General features: G+C 42.6%; 1 protein-coding gene across 4 annotated transcripts in view; it reads right to left on the bottom strand.

The window, feature by feature from the left end:
- The window catches only part of gabbr1a (gamma-aminobutyric acid (GABA) B receptor, 1a), a 127,199-nt gene extending 110,351 nt beyond the window's left edge, over window positions 1-16,848 (bottom strand). The window contains exons 1-4 of one of the 4 annotated variants that reach the window (XM_036135494.1): window positions 16,212-16,848; window positions 8,977-9,063; window positions 8,670-8,734; window positions 5,218-5,356 (exon numbers count right to left, since the gene is read on the bottom strand). In XM_036135494.1, coding sequence (XP_035991387.1) covers window positions 5,218-5,356; window positions 8,670-8,734; window positions 8,977-9,055 — 283 coding nt within the window. In that variant the 5' untranslated portion in view covers window positions 9,056-9,063; window positions 16,212-16,848. Of the gene's footprint in view, window positions 1-5,217; window positions 5,357-8,669; window positions 8,735-8,976; window positions 9,064-10,305; window positions 10,767-11,893; window positions 11,997-16,211 lie in introns of those variants that run through there. The other 3 variants (XM_012854389.3, XM_021311630.2, XM_036135493.1) reach the window with 3 other exon arrangements.
- Window positions 16,849-17,612: the final 764 nt, after the last annotated feature.

The following is a 17,612-nucleotide window of genomic DNA, read 5'->3' on the forward strand; positions in this document are numbered from 1 at the left end:
AATGAGAAAGGCTCTCATTCAAAGGTAGATCGTTCACTGGAGCACAAACAGTGAAACAAAAAAAAAAACAAGGCTGGGGTTTCCTAACCCTGGCCAATTCACTTCCCCAACCTGTGACACAAGCAAGCTGCCTTTTGTAAAAGTTCAGACAGCTTCTGAAGTTATGGACTGTTTGACACGCTCTGCCCAGAATCTACACAACATCGCTGTGTTGCGATGCTGATCCATATCTGCAAGTTTGCAGGTGCGTTACCCACGCCAAACTGTTAGTACCTCTTGGGTAGATAATATTGTCCAAAAAGCGTCCGAACGAACAAGATCCACACGATCTGTCATTCAGAGAAGAGGGTGGCAGTCTGTTGCCGTGACGCTGTTCAGCAGGGGTCCAGGATTTAATGGGTCAAAGGTCCAACACACCTGGATTAAATGGTTTATTTACCTCCTCAGGTTCTACAGAGTCCTGCTAATGGTCAAATTATTTCATCCGCGTGGGTTAATGGAGAGACATGCCTAAAAATCAGATGACTGGAGTCTGACGGCGGTGCTGTTTACTTTTCTGAAGTCGGCACCGAAGCGGCCCGAACCACCAGACCACAGCTGGCGTCAGCTCTGTCGTGGGACAACAGGAACCCTGGGGCAAGATCTCCTCATCTCCTTGAACTTCAGTCAGATGAACAACAGAAGAGTGAAGGCTGGACAGAACGTCAGAGCTCCATCAGCACGGCGTCACACGGAGGTCCGGTTCAGCACTGGACAGCTCCTGTGAACGCCACACCTCAGGCCAGTGGTTCTGAAATGCTTCCTGTTGTTCCCACTCATCCCAACTAAATGGGTACTTTACCCAGTGGCAATAAGAATTGTTGTCTTAATGCCAAAAAGAGCCCAACAGGTTTTACTTTCACATGTGGAGCCTTACCGCTTTCACCATAGTGCTCCGCTTGACTATATACGCAAGAATTGCATGTTCAATGGACACCGAAACAAGAACGTAGAAGAGAAAAAAAGGAGGGAAACAGACGAGACAAAATGCTAAAAGAGAGAGAAGGTGAAAGAAAAAGAGGAGAGGACAGGAAGAGAGCAATATGACAATGGTTTCTAACAACTAGAATGTTTAAACCTGGCCACACGTTTTAACTATATATTATTAACAATATAAAAGGCTTTTAGTCCGACTAGCACCTGCAGTCAACTTTTAACCAGCTATAAACCTCATACGGCAAAAATAATTGAATAATTAAAGGAAAACTTCAGTTACATTAAAGTTTGTGCTTTTTAGGAGTTTATTAATGGTATTCATCATACTACTGACCCCAGGTTCAGATCAAACAGCAGGGGATGCTGAATGATTTAGTTGGTCTGCACATCTGGACAAAACAAATAGTGCAGCGCTTCTCAAATAGTGCGCCCAGGAGTGTGCGAACTATTTGAGAAGCGCTGCCTCAGGCGAACACGGTCGACAGGAAGTGAGTCAGTCACAGCAGAGGACGGTGTCCAAGGACATGTGTTCATAGGATGGTTTTAATGTTGGCTCAGGGGTGACCACAACATAATCTGTTATATGGACCACTGCAAAGCACTGAGGATGGGCAGGAACACCAACTCTAACCAGACTCTGTTGTCAAACCAGCTTTTTATTCCCGTTGAACCGCAGACAGATTTTCTTTAGTCAACCTGCATGCCCGTTGAAGTTTGACGTAAAAATGCTGACATAGTCCAGCTCCTCATAAACCCACAGAGAGAAAGAAAACTAGACCAAAGCCTTTATAACCAAACTCTGATTTATGATGCGTTGCTCAGCAGCGATTTCAGGCCACGCCAAACAGTCTCTCATCATAAAATTGACCTTTTCAAGGCTGATTCAGATTAATTCATCATGCAGTAAGCAGAAAGGCTCCAGATGACAGTAAAGGCAGTTTACGGACCTGTGAACCACAGAGGCAAAATACAGACCATAATACACCGTAGCCTGAACCAACTGACATCTGTCCTCCTCGCCCAGAGCTACAGGCGACTGACTAAAAAAAGTAAACCTTAACCCAATGCAGTAAGCATTTATGTTCATTAATTAACGTTCCTTTCTTCGTGGCAGTCAGGTTTTAATCTGAAAATAAACAAATTTATCAGTTATCCAGTTGCAAATCAAAGGCTAATCACTATTATCAGCAATATTTGCTACCAGGGGTTGAACGGCACTAAGATCAGTGACTGATTTAATGAAAACCAGTAGAAATTAAAAACTTACAGCTCCTTATTGCTGCCATCACTGTTCTCTATGATCTGCAGCCATTTTGTTTTGATTTAACTAGAATTTGGAGCCAATTAACCTAATATAGAAATCAGCCGGTTAATTCTGACGACTACAATTTGACCCCAAAAAATCAGAAAGGACCCGTCCTTTAGAGAAATAAATCATTTATTTGCAGATGTATGATGGTGTAGGCAGAAATAAATCCTGACTTTCTGTGGGTCCTTTCCTCTTTGTTTCTGAAGGCTGACATCAACTATCGCTGCTTTTACTGATTCATTTAAATAAGAAGGAAATCTATGTATTTTTGCTGCATTGTTTGCTGGCAAGTTGTATGTATTAGAAATTTTAATCTTCAAGTCAAGACCAAGAAAAATTATAGTAACTTTTTTGTAGTAGGTATTTGCTCACTTCTCTCTCTCTCTGAAGTTTATTTGGTCATATTTCTTATTTAGCTGCAAAGTAAAACATGTGAGGTAGAATCAATGCAGCAGGATTTGAAGGTGATATCATGGATTTGTTTTCTAAATGGAGGTTTTATTTTGATGCCGTAAATATAAAGAGCAGGTTGAAGTCCAGATTTAGAAACCAGGTGGATCCAGAAACAGTTTCTGGGTCAATTATGAGTGGATGGTGACTCCCAAAAGATTAAAGATAACCTTTTTTTTGTTCCTAATATTCTACTTTTTTAATCTGAATAAACTAAAATCCTTATTTTAAATGCTTATTAAATGGAAACGACCAGGGTGGAGGGAAACAGCTACGTTGAAGTGGAAGCTTCACCTGAGTTATAAACTGTTCAGCTCTCTGGTTTCACGCTCTGTGCTCCAGTCCTGCACTTTCAGCCAACAGCCTTCAGCTATTTTTGGATGGAAATCTGTGAGCGCTCTCTGCACGCTACCTGCTCCGCTTCAAATAGAGTCCAAAACTGGGTTCCTGGTGGTGCCAGCTCGTTCCCTGGGCGCTGAAGCGGCAGGAAACATTCACCAGGTAGACGCAGGAGTCAAGCGTCATGTTTGCGTAAATCGTCTGACTTCAGTCGCAGCTTTCAGCGGGAGGAGCTCCGTTTGGCGGGGTCCAGAAATGGTAAAGCCTGCTCTGCTTTAAGTGGACTGAATCAAGACGGGAAGCTGATATTTAAGAGGTTTGGAAGGAAACCCAGATCAATAAACTGCAGGATAATTAACCATTAGCTAGACAGCATCATGGGGGGGAAGTAACAGCATTATCAAGCTGTTCTTCAGTGTCGTGCTTTAAACCGTGGCTCAAAGATTTCTCCTCATTCTATCTGCAACATTTCCTGAAGGATGAGAAACTGAGGATCATCTGATGTTAATTTCCTTCACTCAGCCTCTGAGAGAGGATCATAAAGTCGTGTTAAATCCTGGTCTCCAGCGGCTGCTTATGAGGCAAACAGATGTTTGGAAATCCATTAGAGTGGAAGTGAGGTGTGACCGGAGCTGGAAACGGAATGCGGCCGGCTCATTATTCTGCCCGATAGACAGAAAACAACCCAGCAGCTCATCAGCTGTTTTCACCAGAATATGGTGGAGCCCAGAAACAGAGCCAAAGCGCTTTTCTGACAGATATCTGTGTTTTTCTGACATCTTTTGTTCTTAAGCCCTATTATTAATGCTTACTGGTTTTAAAAAAAAAACACAACACGTCATCAGAAAGTGGCTTCGTTTCACTTTTGTAATTCAAACCGAGCCGCGTTGGTGAGGAGGACAGATTACAGTCCAGGGATTTCATACAGAACATCTGTCTGAAGGATGAATTATTCCCTCCTTTTGAACAATCTTTATTAAAAATTTAAATAAGCAAGAAGATGCTCTACATGTCCTGAATCTGGATTTATTCATCATAACTACCCTATTTCTGATCAAACCCATGTCTACTAAAAACATCTTCCTTTTTTTGTTTTTTGTTTCGTTGTTGTGTGTCAGCATAATCAGATGTCCATTCAGAATCCAGTTATTCTGGTTAGGAGTCGTCAGGGGGGCTGAACAGCCAATCAGAGACATACGTTGAAGAAAACATGCCAGCTATGTCGTGGCAGACAGCCAACAAGAATATGGATTATTTTTTTTACCACATTGTTTTCAGGAGAAATAATCTAACCGCCCATTTTAGGAGATAAAACTGTAACCTAACAGGAGCTGGTTTCACATTCAAGGTTTCACACCTGTAATCATTCTGTAGAATAAAGAGAGGGTTCACACTCAGAGTTTAAGACGTTCATCGATATTTAAAATGAACAAGCCTTCGTGTTTGAAAGATGACGACCTCAGAGCTTTTCCGCTTCAGTGAAAACAACTGAAACTGAACAAAAACCAACGTTCATCTGACCACCGGACGCACTGAGGAGAATGGTAATGGACGTAAAGGTCTCCAGTCCTCACCGCTAGAGTCCCTGACAAGATTTTATCTGCAAGCCAGCTGCTAATTTGGTGCCATCCCAGGCGAGAACCTTTTATGTCCGACCATCACAAACAAAAACATCTTAAGTTTGCTAAACTTCACAGGATTTATAACCAAACTGTAGACTTTGGTCTGGGGTTGAGGGAAAGTTGCTGTCACGTCTGGTGGAGGATCTGTGATTCCCCTCCAAAGGCTTTGGGCACCGGCAACTCTTCCAGCAGAATAATGACCCGTCAGTCCCTTCAACCCAACACATGAGTGGAGTTAAGGAGCAGGAAAGGAGAGGACTCAGTTCTCTGGAATATCTAGAAATACTGTTCAAAGATTAATGGTCAATGATCCAACCCTGTGAAGCGCTGAAGGAGACCAGCTGCTGTCAACAAATCAAAAGGTCGCTTTCTTTTAGATTTTCAGTCTAATATCATGCAACTGTAAACTTATTTGAAATATTTTTACCCGTCTCTACCGTGTGGGGGTCCCAGTGAGTCTGAAGGAGGGTGGACGTTGGACCGGGATGTGTTTGAACAATCCTGAAGAAATAAAGGACTTACAGCATCTGCTGGGCTGCGTCATGTCCGTCCACGTCCCGTTGGGTAGACACTTCCGGACTTTGGGTCCCACGATCACCCGGTTTCCCCTGCAGATGTACTCGATCTCGTAATCCACAGGCAGGATCTGCACACTGCGGATCTGAGAAGGAAGCGCAGAGTCAGGCGTGAGAGATCTCATCTAGTGTATGGGCTTTCAGATTTAGCAGAGTTTGAATTTAAAGCTTAAATGTTTTTAGCTCGAGGGATATTTTTATCCTTTTCTCTTATTTCCAAATCTGTTAAACAATCTGTGTTTGCAGCTATACGCCCAAATCTCCAGCAATCTGACCGTGTAGGGAGCAAATTAAACAGACGGCAGCTTTCACATACCAGCAATTACCAAATAATTCAGCATTTGTTCATTAAACAGTCTGTCTCTTCCAGTAATCACCACATGAATCTAATGGCACTGCAGATGACCCAGCTTCCCACCGGCACCTAAAGGCAACACGGCCTGCAGCTCTGAGGAGCGTCTCCAAACCTCAGGAGCACGGCACAGCTGATCCGTGCATGAATGCGTCCTGATCCGAGCACACGTATGTATCTGTGAGCCCTGAGGGGAAAATCTGCACCTCAAATGTTATCAGTTTAATGATTTGTGTGAGTTTGCTAAATTTCTTCACGTCTTCGGCCCCTGAATGCTCCTCCTAAAACATAACTTTCTTCTTCTATTTGAATGGAGTGAGACTTGGATGCATTATGAAGGTAAGCTATAATTAGATATTTTCTTTAAAACAGATATGATTATTAAAAAGTTACTAAAACAGATCTGATTAAAAATAATGACGTTTAGTTTGCCACCTTCAACTTTTGTCACGGTTACATTTTTCCAAATATAAGCTTCACGTCCAGACACCAAGATTCACGTAAAACCATCCCTGCTTGCTTTGGGTCAGTTCAGCTTCCAGTCAGTTGACTGTCTGACACCTGAAAGAGAGTCTAATTACAGTCGGACGTCTCTGTCTGACTTTCTGTTTTGCAGATGGACCCATTTTGTCTTTCAGCAGACGGCTGCTGGCTGAAGCAGAACTTCCTGAGATTCATTGTGACAGATGTGTCCTGCAGACATACCTCCCTCCCTCTCTGCTGTGCTTCGGCTCTGCACCTGAATCTTCTCTGCAGCCGACAGCAGTCAGAGTAATCTCAGTTTAGAGCATCAGCATTTCTCTAAGGAGTCAAACTGACTGTTGCTCAGAGTAGGAACCGCTCAGGAGGACATCTCTGGTCTGAACTTAAAACTTCTCAAGACTTTTGAACAATACCTTAGTAAAGAGTTTTCAACTGCATCATTTAGAGGACATTTCCATCATTTTTCTAACCAGACCACATCTTTACAAAGCTAACTGCTCTTTGTGTCTGCTAGATGTCCTGCTGATGATCCTCAGAGTCCACCAGGACTTGCAGCTCTCTAACTTATGATGAACTTCCAGCCAAGAGGCTCAGCTGCAGTAAAGATGGTCCAGCAAGCGCTGGGACCATCTGCGTCAGACAGGGGAGCTACAGAGTCAAGCTGCCACCAGAGCAGAGCTTATTCAGTCGCAGGCCAAACATTTCGGCCTGCGACCCTCAAAATAGCAGTGCCACAGACTGGTGACCCTCTTTTGGTGAGTGGGATTTCTTTTCTCCTTATTTGGGGTAAAATTCTGAGAATGAAGTCATAATTTTTTAAGAATAAAGTGTAAAATTACAAGAATAAAGTAGTATGTTTATAAAAACTCTAACAAAATGTAAGGGTTCCCCCCAGGGATCCCAACTGTGGGATCCCCTGCCTTAGAAGATAACCTGAGCATTCCTGGGGCAGCTTGGCATCTTTGCTGCCAATCTGGGCAAAGTTCATGCAGAATCATCTGGATTTATTGATTAAGAAATGTTGCTGAGAATCCCTGGCGAAGAACAACTCACGCTGACGGCAATCAGCTCACATCTATAAACACAAGATTATTCATCCAGTCAATCGGACTCCTTCGGTCCTCCCTGTGGATGCAAGTAACGTCCAGAAAAGATGACGAATTAAAGGATAATTTAGTAAAATAGTTAAAAAGGTGCGTGACCCATCATACATTAAGAAAAAAAATTAAATGATTCGTCTCCTCGCCCAATAAAGGAATTAAATGTATAGTAGACGGTAATAGTTTGGTGTTTTATACATCTGGTGTAAGAGCAAATGGCAACATTTACTAAAATAAAAATCTAAGTGGTGCATTAGGATCAGCCTTCGTGTCCATCGGGTCGGTGCGTCAGGAGATCAAGGAATCCTGCAGCTGCTGCTTACTGGGAGTGTAAATCAGAAGCTTTATCACGATACGATGTTATATCGATCTGTTTGGTTGGATGATGATACGATCTTTGCAGATATCGCAAAGTCTGTTATGATGCTATGTCAATAAAATTCAATTTACATGTCTGTGATCGACATGATGCGATATCATCTGCCCGTCTAACACCATTATTTACGTTCTCAACTCCCAAAAAAATCCAAACATGATTTGACCATTTTATTTCTAAGCTCTTACAGCTGTCAGGAATTTAAATTAAAAACAGCACTCTTCTAATTTTAAAACAACAACAACAACAAAAGATCACCTGTTCACTATAGTGAATTTCAAAATAAAGGCATATTGTAGACGATAGGTAGCGATATTTTAATTTTGCATCATTAATCATTTAAGCGATAAATTGATGTGAATCGACGCATCGTTGCACTCCTGCTGCCTGCAGGTCACCGCAGCTTCAAACCGTCCTCCAAGGAGAGCAGCAGCATCAAAAGTCACTCAGAGATCAGGAAGTTGAAACCAAACCCGTAAAGTTCTCACAAAAAGCAGGCGGAGAAACAGAATCCAACAAACCGTGATCAAGCACTAAGACGACTAAACGGGTCGGCACCAGTCAGGATCACAGGTCAGACGTTGACATGCAGAATATCAGAAAGCTACGGAGGTCAGGGAGAGGAAATCTTGACTTCTCACACAGATGTGAGGGATTTATTAATAAAAGGTTCTGAATCTATAATCTTTCATTAAAAATGTTAAAACATGACGTCTGATTCAAAGCAGAAACTGCAGCTTTGCAGAAGGACAGTCCAGTATATAGGTGAAGCATTCCTAATTATTTCTGACAGATTATCAGACATGACTTGATGACGGTTATAACTGATAATGTCTCATTACGTCTTAAAGGAGCCAGAATAGCCGAGAAAGTCCACACTCTGTCCTGATGGGAGCGCAGCAGAAGTTTCCTTCCTCTAATTTCAGGTTTTCCCATTTCATCCAGCAGCTGCAGCTTGCCAAGTCTCCCAGATGTCTCTAGTTTGTTTCCGTTATCACATTACCCGCTGATGAGCTAAAGCGTCCTCTTGCATGGCGCAGTAATCAGCAGATAATTCGGATTTAACAGTAACCGCTGTTGTTCTGTACCTGTTCTTGTGTCAGCCCTCTGTAGCGGATCCCTCCATCCCTCGGCGGCCGGATGATGGCACAGCCTGCACATGAAGACAGGGAGACGAAGGACAGCAAGAGGACGCAATGAGAGCCCTGTCTTCAGGTGGGGTAGATACATCACGGTAACATGAGGTCTTAGCGTTTTAAGCCCAAGGATGCCTCGACTGATTACAGCGGCTCATTCAGGTCACTTAGGAATCTCTGCGGAGCTCCCGCTGTCCGTTATTACAGACACACAGGAAGACTCCCTGCACACGCGCCATCCCACACACACTCCAATTACCTCCCGCCGATGAATTATGCATAGGCACGACGAGCGATGGAAGAGAGCAGAGGATAATCAGAAACAATATCCGCGCCATTTCTGGATCTGGGAGACAGAGAGAGAGAGAGAGAGAGAGGGTTTAAAAATAGGGAAGGGAGGCAGGATTTTGGAGGAAGATGAGGGGAAAGAAAAGGGAAGACAAATGGGACATTTCCTCAGATAATGTTCTTATTGTAACAGTGCTGCTCTCAGCATTCTCTGACACGGGGACTTTTAAGAACCATGCATCAACTGTTGGCTTCAAAATCAATTTTTCAAAAAGCCACAAACCGTATTGCTACATTTCCAGGAATAGTCCATATTCCCACATTCAAAGGTAACTTTATGTAAGGTTTATGTTCCCTATTTGATTGGCTACTCTCCTGTAACTTCTATTTCTGCTGACCTTCAGTCACTGTTTTAACTGTCAGATGCTCCAGTAGCTGCCTGATGACCCCCACACTCCACCCATTAACCCCCCTCCCCCCTCCCCACCCACCCACATCCTCCATTCCCTTCGCTTAGAGGCGCCGGCGCCTTGCAAATCAAATCCTGATGTTTCCATCTCTGGTCTGGATGTGTTTCTGAGAGCGTGTTATGTTACATTCTTACAGTCCTCAGACTTGCTCTTATTTAATATTTTGAAGCTTATTTGTGGAATATAGCGTGTTTGCTCTTGTTTATGTGCCACTGGTCAGAAAGTTATTATATGAGAGAACTACCAGAGTTTACAGTGGGGCAAAAAATACTTTGTGCAACTTCTCCTACTTAGAAAGATGAGAGAGGTTTGTAATTTCATCAAATGTTCACTTCAACCATGAGAGGCAAAACGAGAAAATAACCCAGGAAATCACATTGTAGGATTTTTACACTGCAAAAACGGAACTAAAACTAAGTAATATTTTCCTAAAATAAGTGTATCTGTCCTTGGTTTAAGCAGGTAAATAATATGATCTGCCAATGGAATAAGAGTTTTGCACTTAAAATAGGAACAACTTATCTCCATCATCTTATTTCAAGTGCAGGATGTCTAATTATCTTATTTTAGGGGTCACAATATTAAAAATATTAATTCCATTGGCAGATAATATTATTTACCTGCTCAAATCTAGGACAAAAACACAACTCTTAAGAACATTTTATTTATTTTTAGATCCGTTTTTGCAGTGTAAAGAATTTATTGGTAAATTATGGTGGAAAATAAGTATTTGGTCACCCACAAACAAGCACTGACCTGTACCTTCTTTAAGAAACTCTTCTGTCCTCCAATCCTTACCTGTACTAACGGCACATGTTTGATCTGGTTACCTGTATAAAAGACACCTGTTCACCGCCTCAAACAGTCAGACTCCAAAGCCGACCGTGGCCGAGACCAAAGAGCTGACGAAGGACGCCAGGAAGAAAGACGTAGACCTGCACCAGGCTGGGAAGAGTGAATCTACAACAGGCAGCAGGTTGGTGTGAATAAATCAACTGTGGGAGCAACTGGAAGAAAGACAAGATCACTGATAATCTCCCTCCATCTGGGGCGCCACACAAGATGTTCATGAGAAAAAAATCCCAGAGCTTCATGGAGGGACCAGAGGAACGAGCTGCAGAGAGCTGGGAGCAAAGTAACAAAGGTTACCATCAGTAGCACTCAACGCTGAGAGGGACTCATCCTGCAGAGCCAGGCGTGTCCCCCTGCTGAGGCCAGGACATGTCCAGGCCCGGCTGAAGGTTTTCAGAGAGCAGATGGATGATCCAGAAGAGGACTGGGAGAATATCAGGAGGTCGGACGAGACTAAAATAGAGCTTTTTGGCACAAACTCAACTTGTGGTGTTGGGAGGAAGAAGAATGCTGAGCTGCATCCCAGGAACACTGTAGCTACTGTGAAGCATGGGGGTGGAACCATCATGCTTTGGGCCTGTTCTTCTGCAGAGGCGACAGCAGAATCAATCCGTGTTAAAGGAGGAATAAACGGGGTCATGTATCGAAAACCTTCCATCAGTGAGAGCGCTGAAGACGGACCATGGCTGGGTCTTCCAAACTCGCCGCTCAGGCAACAAAGGAGTAAAAAGCATTTGAAGGTCCTGGAGAGGCCCAGCCTGCCTCCAGACCTCAACCTCAGAGAAAGTTTGTGGAGGGAGGTGAAGGTCGGTGCTGCTCAGCAACAGTCCCACAACATCTCTGCTCTAGAGGAGCTCTGCACGGAAGAATGGGCCAAAATAGCAGCAGGAGTGACGCAAACCTGGAGAAGACTTCCAGGAAACCTTTGACCTCTGTGACTGCCAGCTAAAGTTATGCTACAACGTATTGAGTTGAACTTTGTTATTGACCAAATACTTATGTACCCAACAATAATATAATTAGAAGAGGGAGGACGAAAAATTCCACGAATGGGTACAGCTCACGTTTGGTCACAGTAAGGACGAAATGGCTAAGCCTGGAAATTCTACTTGAAGAACTGAGAGGGTTCCGCCAGGAAGCCAAGGAACAACTCTCCATAAAAGAGGAGATACTAAAAGCGAACTCAAGGATAAATGAAGTAGAGGAGCGAACTCAAAACACGATGGTAGCAGAGCTGCTAAAGCTACACATGAGTCTGGATGATAAGCTGATGGACCTGGAGAGCAGAACCAGAAGGGAGAACGTCAGGGTCCATGGCGTTCCAGAGGGGGCTGAAAAGGACCGTGAAACTGTGGAGACTTTCTTTAAAGAGGGTCTGGGTCTGGAGGACAGCGGGCCAGACATGCAGATTGAGCAGCGCACCGGGCGCTGGGAGCGCAGACACGGTCGGTTGTTGTCAAATTTCAGAGTTTCTAAACAAAAAGAGCTTTTGCTTCGAGAGGCTTGGTGGCGTAAAGGATTCATCTGGTGTGAAAAAACCAATAACTGTGGATCATGATTACCCACCAGCTGTCCTCAGAAAGCGCAGAGAATACACCGAGGTTCGGAGGGTCCTGAAAGAGAACGGGGTTCCGTTGTTGCGCAACAGTTGTGCAAAATTCTGTTCCCCCAGTGGTTCCCCCCGAGCTATATAATACACTGGAGTGCTAATCACCGTCTGTTTGAACGAGTCGCTGTGAAGCCACCAGCCGCCATATTGGTACTCCCTATCTTCCCCCAGTAACCAGGGAATATGTGCGCTACAGCATCGAATAACGAGGATTTTCTCATGTTCAGGGGGAGCTTAAGACTTTTAAAATGTCAAATGCCATATATTTTTATGTTATGTTCTAAAACTATCACGTAATGAGAAAGTCATGTGCTGAAATATATATATATATATATATATATAGATATATAGATAGATATAGAGTAGATATAGATATAGATATATATATATATAATTTATATATATATATATATATATATAATTTATAAATATATAAATAACAATATACAAAAACATATATTTAGATATATGTATACATATGTATGCATATATACATATACACATACTTATATATACATATATATAAATTTAATATGAATAACATGTAAAATATTTCACCACCTAATTTCCTAGTAGTTGATAGTGTTAGTACATCCACTGACTGTAGAATTACCTGTGAAACGTTTTCACACAGCCAGAAAACTGCTTGTTGTTGCAACCAAATCCAATGGGATTCTGTGAGAGTAGGGAGGAGCAAGATGGCGGCCAGTGACTTCAGTTTTTCTGCAAAATCAGCACTCCAGTGTATTATATTGCTCAGTGTTCCCCCCTGTGTCAGGACCGCGCATGAAAATTTGGACACTACGTGTTGGAATACTCTGCTTGGTGACTTACTTTTATTTGTCAGGCTTAAGTGACAAAAGTTGGAAAAAGACTGATTATCTTGCTGTTTAAAATAACACAAAACAGCATAAGAAGACCTTGTTTGATTATTTTTATTTTACAATTTAATTGTAAAATTGGCTTATGTTATTCCTGCTCATACTTACATTGTTGTGGAAGTTGGTATGTAAAAAAAAAAAAAAATTGTAATTTGCCTTTCAAAATAAAAGTTTAAAAAAATGCTACAAAGTGATTTCCTGGATAATTTTTTTTCACATTTTGTCTCTCATAGTTGAAGTTTACCTTTAATTACAGACCTCTCATCTTTCTAAGTTGGAGAAACTTATTTGCTCCACTGTATGTTCAACTTTGAGGCCTAAGAAGTTTTAAATTTGTCTAAATTTTACCTGCTGGAAATCAAGTTGGTGTTAACTTTATGAAACTCAAAGTGATTAATTTGAGAACCAAGTATGGATCAGACTCCATAGTGTCTGAGTTGATCCTCATCAGTTCCTCGAAGCATCCTTTTTCTGGCCGTCTCCAGGTCTCCTCTGCCTCCTCGTAAAGTGCTGCCTCATCTTCTCTGACAGGTTGTTGATTATCACTTCTCTCCTGACTAAAAGCCGACACTAACAGGTTCAAGGAGACTGTTAAACCGAGCGTTTTTCAGCTTATACAAGTCAATAGAAGGAAGATGATTTGTCCACAGATGGATCATCCTAACGAAGCTGTTTAAACATCAGAGCACTGGAGGAACCTTATTTACTTCCCACCTCTCTGCAGAACGGATGATTTGTTTAGTTCAGCAAATAGTAGCTCTTTGTATAGAGTTTTTATTCAGTTTGACTCAAATTATTTTTTTGTTTTTTTTTTAAATATATAAACTTTTGATGAACTACTTAATTGTAATGGACTTTTTTTGGGTGAAACATGGAAAGTTTGTCTTTAACATTTGAATTTATGGTCATATCTTTGACTTTTGACTCATTCAAGCCAAAAAAAAATTGTAAACTCAAGCATATTCCTGTATTTCATCTAAATATGTAAGAAATTGACCAGAACACACTGAATTATTGTCTGAGCTAAATTAAATTTAACATTCCTACTACTGCCAGAACTACTTTTGAAGTACCACAAGATTTAGTTGTGAGACCCAGAGTTTTCCTTATATAGTTACTTAGAAATATGAATATCTTTTACCATATAATGACATCCAGTTCTGTTATGAGAACATTCTAATGAGATTATTCACTAAAGACATGTTTGTTTTCAGGAAATATTTGTGACATGTTTTTTGTCCAACATATAAAGTATTTCAAATGTACAAAAGACTTAGAATAATCTTCTAATGTGATATGGAAAAATACTTTTCTTACCCTTTTTTGAGGGTTTTTCTAAGTTTTGTTTAAAAAAAACTGCTTGACATGGACTGTGTTTAAAAAGTGGACAACTTGAGGATAAAAGAGGCAGTTATAGAAGAGTCTCACCACAACAAATGAGCAGTATTTGAAAATTAAAAAGATCTAACACAGAACCAGTGAGATGCATAATCCTTTAGTACGTCATCTGGTGTCTGGCAAGTTTACAGCTGATAGATATTTGGGAATCACCTCGTTAGAGTTAAAATTATGTTTACCAAGATGAGCATCTTTGGGATTTTCACAGATTAATCTGGAAATTGAAAGTAACCACGCATTTTTGATAGATTACCATTTAAAAAGTGTCTAATTTAGAATAATTTCCTGTTGGTTGTCTGTTATGTGTCAACACATCATTGGTTCATTCCATCAGTTTAGGTGCCATCGTCTACCTGACGGTTGGCAGTCAGTATCCAGATTTTTCAGACCAAAATGTCCAAGAGAGTATAGAGCAAAGAGTTATCACAATGCAAAATTTAACAAATGTTCCAAATAATTATGCAATAAGGAAAGATATTGTAAAGCAATTAATATTTTTTTAAAATAACAAACCCAGACTCTCCAGAACAGCAACACTAAAACCGAATTTAAATCACGCTAATTTAAAAATAATTAAGCAATAGATTAAACTTTTGTTCATCCCTTGACTTTTTTAAAAAAAACTAAATGTTTCATATGTCAGGATTAAGCAGCCAAATGAATAGAAATATAGAAACAGAGCGATAAAGCTGCCAAAGTCTGAAGTAAGATTTTAAAAAAAGATTTTAAAACGACCTCCAGAAAGTCTAGGCCAGGTCTAGATTTTAGCAAATCTGCGTGTTTTCAGATCTGAACAGCAAAATACAAGCAATCCAAATATTTATACATTGAACTTTATACCTTGAACAGAAGAGAGGTTAGTTTTATCAGACAGTATTCATAAAGAGAGCTAGCTGTCAACACAGAGTACTTATTAAACGTGTTATTTAGAAATGCAATGGGTCCCAATCTAGAACCCTGAGGGACACCACAACTGACTCTAAAACTATTTGAGACACATGACCTAAATTAAATCAAGTGTCTGCAAACAGTGGCTCATTCTGTGAGTTTAGGGGCCTTTTATGCCAAATGTTTCCCAGGTCATAGCTAAACATCGGATTAAAACAAGGATTAAAGCAAATAAAAGATGCTCAGAAAGTCTATGGAACTGTGGGCCAGAAATACTTTAACAGATCAGAGGAAATTATGTGAAAAATAGCATAAATGAGGACTGTATCAGGACTATTGCACAGCATCAGTCTGTTTGGGGCAATGACTGCGGGGAGGCACCCTAACTCCGCTGGATTCTTTAGTTTCTTTTTTTCTAATTGTATTCTGGAGAGGATGTGTCCAGGAGGTTGACTCCTGCAGAGATCTGTGCGGGAAAGGGGGGCATAAAGTGAGAAAATCCCGATTCTTTTACTACCGGAGCGGGAATGAAGACAGACAGGCCGAACCAGTTCGGTTGATCAGCTGTGTGGACGGCGGGGAAAATCCACCCAGCGCCTCGGAAACAGCGTAGGCCTGTTAGACCGACACCTAACGCCCAACAGCAGGCTGCCGGAAGCTGCTGGTGCTGGTCGGTTTCAGCACCGCGGACAGCGCTCGCCCCGCAGGCTCTCACGCAGAGACCCCCAGAATGCGGCATTTCGTGCGTGGCTGAGCGTGGACCGCGGAGACGTGAGGGTCACAGCGAGGCTGCCGGTAGTTCCTGATCAGGGACTCCGTGACGGCCTGCAGAGGAAGGCCGGGCATTAAACCCCGCATCCCTCCGCCTCAGCCGGCCGCCTGCTGGGGAAACTGACCCAAAATGTCACCGTCTAATTTCTGGAACATCCACGGATCATCGTTATGACTCAGGCCTGGCTGGGTCCATCGAATATGCATGCTGCCTTCTGCATTCACAAGCGGCATCTGTCCGGATCGTCGGCGCCCGCAGTGGATCTCTCCTCTGAATCTGTGCCGTAAATGTGAAACCTGCGTGGATGTGGATGCAAGCTGAGGCTGGAGCACTTACTGTCGGTTCGATGCTCCGGGTCCAGACCAGTCCTCCCAGCCGAGGAAAGCCCAGTGAGGCGGATTACTGGGCTGAAGGGTGCATCCTCCCAGCGCTTTGCATGGCTCTGTTATTATGGCTTTGCAGTAAAGGTGCGAGCTGCTCCGCGCGTAAACACTAAAACAGCGCTGGTCCGGGTTATTTCCAAGTATTGCAAAGAGATGACAAGAAGGGGGAAAAAATCCACACATACATACACACACATACACACAAATAAAGATACACAAACGCATCCACAGAAACGACGAACAGCGATTCAGCACTCCCCTCCTCCTCCTCTCTACAATCTGGAGCTCATTGGCGACGTCATGATGGAGACGCACCGTGCGTAAAAGCTCCCTCTCACGCATTTATCTGCCTTTTTTTTTCTGGCATGGGACGGTCTGCGCCCACAGCAGCAAAATAAAATCTCCTAGTGAATGTAAAGAAGCGGTTCGGATGGATAATGCCGCAGATTGGTCGCCGCTGCGGAGCTGCAGCTATGGCGCTCCTGTTTTAACGCTTTAAGCCTAAAAGCTTAAAGAGCTTAAGGCAAAGAAGCTGCGGTCAGATTTCTCCACGGCGCTGCTCATCCACCGCGTCAACGTCTTCTGTTCGTCATCTGCTTCACATTTAAACACCTGCTGAATAATTGAAAGGCAGGAGAGAAACACTGAGACGTAAGGAGCCGTTCCGAAATCCATTTAGACCTATGAGTTGAGAAAATCATCACGACTTAAACCCATTTTAACCAGTTAGAGTAAATCTGTTTAAACGAAGCTCCCAACATTTACATAGGAGCTAAACCGATCTCATTGAACAAAGGTATCAGTCAGGAGAAGGCGACAAACTCTGCAGCATGTAATTACACACGCCATGTGGCAGCGGAGGGAGTCCTCAGGAATCGGGACAGCATAGGGAGTCTGGACGCTGGAGTTTTTTTTTTCAGAGGCGAGATTAAAACCGGTCAGGGAAGCTGCTGAGAGGAGCAGAACTGAAGGAGCAGCTTCCTTTCTGCTGACGCCACACAATCGCTGTTTGAGGAATGGCCGCTACGCCAAAGACGTTTTTCCATAACCTTTCCTGCACGATGGATTCTCGTAGTATTTCACAAACACGCGAGAATCCATCTTGTACCGTTTGTGTCCTGACCAAAAACAGTTTGGGCCAATCACGTTGCAGTATCGTGGTTTAAGGCGGGACATACTGCCTTGACGAAGGCAAGAGCGGTTGAGGCCACAGCCGACCCAACGTAGACACGGCAGCGCAGGATGACGTAGCTGCTGCTTCACGTCTGTTTGCTCAGAATCCACCATTTCTTGATAGAACAGCAAGAAGTGTCTTGACTAGCTTACCTTCTTGTGGTTTCTCATGGCAGCTGCT

This window comes from Fundulus heteroclitus, chromosome 3 (assembly GCF_011125445.2).
Source record: "Fundulus heteroclitus isolate FHET01 chromosome 3, MU-UCD_Fhet_4.1, whole genome shotgun sequence".
In the NCBI taxonomy this organism is placed as follows: Eukaryota; Metazoa; Chordata; class Actinopteri; order Cyprinodontiformes; family Fundulidae; genus Fundulus; species Fundulus heteroclitus.